This window comes from Schistocerca serialis, chromosome 2 (assembly GCF_023864345.2).
Source record: "Schistocerca serialis cubense isolate TAMUIC-IGC-003099 chromosome 2, iqSchSeri2.2, whole genome shotgun sequence".
NCBI classification, from domain to species: domain Eukaryota; kingdom Metazoa; phylum Arthropoda; class Insecta; order Orthoptera; family Acrididae; genus Schistocerca; species Schistocerca serialis.
Window position 1 is genome coordinate 930,094,648 of NC_064639.1, and position 6,275 is coordinate 930,100,922.

General features: G+C 39.4%; 1 protein-coding gene across 1 annotated transcript; it reads right to left on the reverse strand.

The window, feature by feature from the left end:
* Positions 1-4,587: 4,587 nt before the first annotated feature.
* On the reverse strand, positions 4,588-5,959 carry LOC126458306 (tRNA (adenine(58)-N(1))-methyltransferase catalytic subunit TRMT61A-like). Its single transcript, XM_050095252.1, has one exon. It carries the CDS (start codon positions 5,791-5,793, stop codon positions 4,900-4,902), a length of 894 nt encoding a protein of 297 aa, XP_049951209.1. The 5' UTR covers positions 5,794-5,959; the 3' UTR covers positions 4,588-4,899.
* Positions 5,960-6,275: the final 316 nt, after the last annotated feature.

Genomic DNA, 6,275 nt, shown 5'->3' on the forward strand with positions numbered 1-6,275 from the left:
TTTCGATTTGAAAGCGTGTGGATTACTGCTAAGAGTTTTCAATTCTAGTGGTGGCTTATCAAAAATCGATGCAGCAGTATACTGCACACCTTTCTGCACAAGAGTTAAGGAAGTCCTATCCAAATGCAGGTTTGATTTCTGCCGAGTATTAACTAAGTGAAAGCTGCTTATTCTTATGAATAAGCTAACATTGTTAACAAAGAAATGAAAGAATATATATATTGTGAGGCCAATGTCAAAATATCCAGAGTCGTGAACAGCGGTCGACTTATTGCCTGAATATGTTTTTTATATTTCGTTTTATCTGTTTTTACTATCGTGTTATAATTCCATGTACTGACTCGTTCCATGACCATGGAGACTTCTCCTTAATTTGGTCCCACGGAACAATAAATAAATAAATAAAAGGCCAACCACCCTTTTACTAACAGAATGCCCATCTAGTAATGAAGAACGAGTAAAAATGTAGTCTACAGCTATGCTATTGTTCCCCTGCACCCTAGTTGGAAAAAACACAGTCTGCGTCAGATTATATGAATTTTGGAGATCTACCAACATCCTTTTTCTTGCACCATCATGTACAAAATTTATATTGAAGTCACCAATATAACTAATTTCTGGTACTTCCTATAATGTGAATCCAGCTTGAGCAGAAATGCTCTGAAGTCAAAGTTAGGAGACGTATAAACAACAACAATTAGAAGTTTAGTTTCACTAAATTCAACTGCCCCTGCACAACATTCAAATATCTGTTCAGTGCAGTGCCGTGATACACCTATGGACTCAAATGGAATACTCCATGAAAAACAGCCAACTAATCTGTATCCTCGTAAAGGAAGCCTCTGAATTGTCAAATTATTTAAGCGGTGCTCCAATATATTAACAATTTCAGAGTCAACATCTATAAGAAGTTCACTAACTTTATCTCTAATACCTCTTATATTCTGATGAAATATGCTAATTTCTTCTCTAATTGGAAACATGACATCCTCTGAAGGTGAGCCCTTAGAGGGACTTCCTTTAAGCAGGTATACCAATCAGCTGACTTGAATCTAAAAAAGGTGCAGCTCTAGCACCATCTGCTATACAAATTTTTCCGTGAGTGATCCCACCACCAACCACTACACAGTCACCTATAAGCTTTGCCAGCCTCCCTTTCCCAAACCTATTGAAGCGCAGGCCATACCTAGTGAAATCTGATCTACTGGTAAGACTCATCAATATGTCATCAACGAATCTGAACCAGGTGAGGGGTTTCGGATTCTGCATGGTTAGGAAGGATTCCCCTAGATTGACCATGAATAGGTTGGCATAGGATGGTGCCATGCACGTGCCCATTGCTGTATGACAGAACTGGTCATAGATGATGTCTTTAAAGTAACTGTCGGTGAGGATATGCTTGGTCATGATGACCAGGAAGGAGGTTGTGGGTTTGGAGTCAGCTGGGCATTTGGAAAGGCAGTGCACAATAGCAGCAAGGCAATGGGCATTATGGATATTAGTGTGGAGGGAGGTTGTATAAACAGTGACGAGCAGGGTGCTGCATGGTAAAATATACGAAGAAATGTTACACCTTACCTGTCACAGATTAAATACAACAGTGGAGTACTTATATCCACCATGAAAATGGTAGATGATATCAGAGAAACAGTTCTTTCATGGATATTGTTAATCTAAGCATATAGTACACACTTGTAAATAGATCACATGGTACACAATGAAATCATTTAAATAATTTCATACTGTGTTTGCTTTGTCTTTCCTAGAGGTAGAGGACAATACCCAAGCTGTAAGTCAAACTGAAATTTTACTCACGAGAGACTGTGTAAATGAAACAACAGTATGAGCAATTAGTATATTCTTTGAAGTATGGTGTCACATGTTGCGTAGTTGATGTATACGATGTTTCTGTTTGTACATTTTAGTTGTAGAAGTTGATCTATGTTTTTGTTTTTAATATATTGTATCCATAGTTCTTGTGAATGGTGTCTTACATTGTGTTGTCTACTATAACTACATTGATCTAGTGGCAATTACAATTCCTTCAAGGGAAATACTATTTTAGAACTTTACAGATTTTTTTGATGAGGATAAGATGACCAAAATGTAGTGTGGCCGTATGTCTACGTTATGTTGGAATGGTTGTGAGTTTACAAAGCCAACGAAACTGTCACAAAATAAAGCCATTTTTATTAAACAAAGGTTGTGGCGACAGTATATGCCGATGTATATCCTGAGACCTACACTATGTGATCAAAAGTATCCGGACATCCCCAAAAACCTGCGTTTTTCATATAAGGTGCATTGTGCACCCACCTACTGCCAGGTACTCCATATCAGCAACCTCAGTAGTCATTAGACAAAATGAGAAAGCAGAATAGGGTGCTATGCAGAAATCACGGACTTTGAACATGGTCAGGTGACTGGGTGTCAGTTGTGTCATACGTTTGTATGTGAGATTTTCACACTCCTAAACATCCCTAGGTCCACTGTTGCTGATGTGATAGTGAAGTGGGAACGTAAAGGGACACGTACAGCACAAAAGCATACAGGCTGACCTCGTCTGTTGACTGACAGAGACCGCCACCAGTTGAAAAGGGTCGTAATGTGTAACAGCCAGACATTTATCCAGACCATCACGAAGGAATTCTAAACTGCATCACGATCCACTGCAAGTACTATGAAAGTTAGGTGGGAGGTGAGAAAACTTGGATTTCATGGTCGAGCAGCTGCTCATAAGTCACATATCACGCCGGTAAATGCCAAGCACCACCTCGCTTGGTGTAAGGAGCATAAACATTGTATGATTGAACAGTGGAAAAATGTTGTGTGGAGTGACGAATCACAGTATGCAATGTGGTGACCTGTTGGCAGGGTATGGGTATGGCAAATGCCCAGTGAACATCATCTGCCAGCTTGTGTAGTGCCAACAGTAAAATTCGGAGGTGGTGGTTTTATGGTGTTGTCATTTTTCATGGAGGAGGCTTGCACCCCTTGTCGTTTTGTGTGACACTATCACAGCACAGGCCTACATTGATGTTTTAAGCATTTTCTTGCTTCCCACTGTTGAAGAGCAATTCGTGGATGGTGATTGCATCTTTCAACAAGATCGAGTACCTGTTCATAATGTAAGGCCTGTGGTGGTGTGATTACATGACAATAACATCCCTGTAAGAGACTGGCCTGCACAGAGTCCTGACCCGAATCCTGTAGAACACCCTTGGGATGTTTCGGAATGACGACTTCGTGCCATGAATCACTGACCAACATTGATACCTTTCCTCAGTGCAGCACTCCGAGAATGTATAATGTATGCCTGTGAAAGTGGAAGCTCCCATCAAGGCTCAGGGTGGGCCAACACCATAGTGAATTCCAGCATTATCGATGGAGGGCGCCATGAACTTGTAAGTCCATTTTCAGACATGTGTCTGGATACTTTTGATCACATAGTGTATGTTAGACTGGAGTGTGACAAGTTTGTTTACGAGATGAATGTGTCATGACAATATTACTTCTTTTCTAAATACATGTAGTGCATTCAAAAGTTACATTTATGTCCTTCATGAAGATCCCTAATCCCACCCTGTGGTTTGATATTTTCAAGTTCATAATAACACCATGCCCACACAGAACCCTGTATTGTCAGTTTTTACTCTGTGTGTTTTTTTTTTTTTTTTTAATTACTTCATAAATTCGTTATATGTTTGCCTTGATGAGGATGTCATCAGTCTAACAGCAAGGTATTGCTTTGTTAACTAATCTATTATGGACTTACGTTGCATGAGTGGGGTTGTAACTTGAAGCAAAGATAAATTTGCAAGACTGTATTGCATGGCATGGCCATTGGGTGTGGAGGGCTGCTGAAGTTCAGTGAACACCCCCCCCCCCCCCGTGACTAAACTGATCTGTAGCATGTCGAATGTCTAAATTTGCTCCATATTTAACACACTTCCACTGAAGTGCCATTACTGAACATGTCTTCATACAAGATGATTCGAGTTTCTGTTTGGACTGTATGAAACATTTAAGGGTTCATCTGCTCCAAGTGTTACATCAGCTTCCATAGGTGCACAAAATAAAGGTAAGTTATCTAATGCCTACATTTGTTTTCTTCAAACCACTTCTCACTCCATGGTGGTCTAAGTGCAGGGTGGGCTCACATCTTTATGATCCATGTGGCCTCCACTTAAAATGTCAGTGTTGACATATCAATCCTACTGATGCAGCAAAGTAATCAATGCATGAATGAGTTGGAACAGCAGCAGCATCTACAAAATTATACGCCAGCTTCATATGTACACAGTAGAAATGTAGCCATTAACTGATACATCACATCCATTCAAGACTTTGCACAACATTTGAAAGACAGAAGCCATATTAATGGAAGAAGAGTAAATGAAAATGGGGCTATTCATGATAATCAATGGTTTCCATGAAATTGTTTTAATGTATTATGACTGAAATGCATTTTCATTTATAATGGTAAGTTTTTATTATTATTCGCAGTAGCTTGTTCTAGTTTGTTACTGAACTCAGTTCAGTCTGTATATTTTATACTGTTAGGTTAAGGAAACACTGCTTTATTCCTTTCACAATCGTATATTTCTACTACTTCGTACAATGCTCATGACTTTTAACTTATTTCATAACTTTTCTCTGGCGCTTAGATAACTATCAGTATTGGAAACCAAATGACTACTAAACAAATTCGAAGACTTATTACAGTTTTTACATTTTAACAACTTTTAGTCGATCGGGTTGTCAGCCATAAAAAAAAAAATTGTTGAGAGAAAATACTAATCCATTTTCTACCACTGATTGTGGTTAAACAACCACTGTTCCCCTGAAAAATTTAAACGTCTTACCACTTATGACGTTCACTACAGTGCAGTAAACAACTCAGTCTTGGCGAGGTGGTAGTGTCGCTGCTGTAATGTAGCCAGAATGTCCACACACCGAAAGTCCAGGTGAAGCAGTATTGTAAGTTTTTTGCGAGGTTGTTTCTTTTGCTCCTATATTCAAAATGGGCATGGCACGTACTTGCACATTCAGTTCTTTAAGCAAACATTCCATTGTCACTATCTCGAAAAATCCATTCTCACTCAAAGCCTTGCAAGTGTTTTGCACTTGCTCTATACACGGTGAAAATGATACAAATCTGCCGCCGATTTTTTTAAAAGCCGCAACTGCATAAGGTACTGCATCCCAAGGCTTCGGCAAGTCAAGGAATACTGCGTCTGCACGATTTGTAACAGCCGCCCCGAAACCATCCTCACAGACATCACGGTGTTCAACAGATACATACTCTGACAAACCATGTTCCTTAAACTCTTCCCGAACTACGTCGACTCTCGCAGCATGAAAATCATATGTAAACAAATGTCCTGATGGTTTTATTGTTCGGATCAAGGCGTGAGAGAGCGAGCCACTTCCAGTTCCTGCTTCAATAACTATGCTTCCCGGCTTTAGCTCCAACTGAAAAATTATCATGCTAATATCCGGTGTGTATATGATTTGTGTCCTATGAAGTAAAGTTAAAGTCCACAATTCCGGTGTTGGGTGAAGTACGTATACCCATCCTTTAGTTAATTTAACTTTGCTTCCAAATTTTTTACCAATTAGAGAATCTACTTTTAATGCGCCATAAACAGTTTGGAAAACATTTGACACAAGAGCCCCATTTTTATTTTTTATTTGTGGTGTCACTTTCAATGCATGCATACTGTTAACGTTTACATAAAGTATAACGGTATCGTCTTCTTCTATCACTTCTTTGAAGCGTGCGAAACTCATTTTCGTTGTGTGGTAAACACTGTTTCTCAACACTTACGCCTACGGAACACACAACACCAACTCAAATAACTTCGTCCTCAACAACTGTTTACATATTACACACGTGTTTTTGTACTTGTCAACTTTGCGCGTTGCGTCTGTTCAAAGATAGAACTAATAACATTGAAGAGATTCCAGTCACATCTTTAGACTCTCTTTCAGCCACATGTCCAACAGCATTGAAAATTGGCATTTGCATATCAGGTGGTATGACAGAAAACTCAAAAGCCGTTTAACAAAACATGGGTTCCATCTGCTACTAAAGAACCGACAGTCGAGTGGGTTCACAGAAGTTTCATATGCAAACAAGCAGATTACCGCCACGTCAATTGCATCTCGCAACATTTGCCATAAGGTTCTTGAGAAGATACTAGGCATCCCAACCATCTGCTAGAGTCATTCTGTTTAGTAATGATAGTGCGGGTACCACCATATTATTTTAT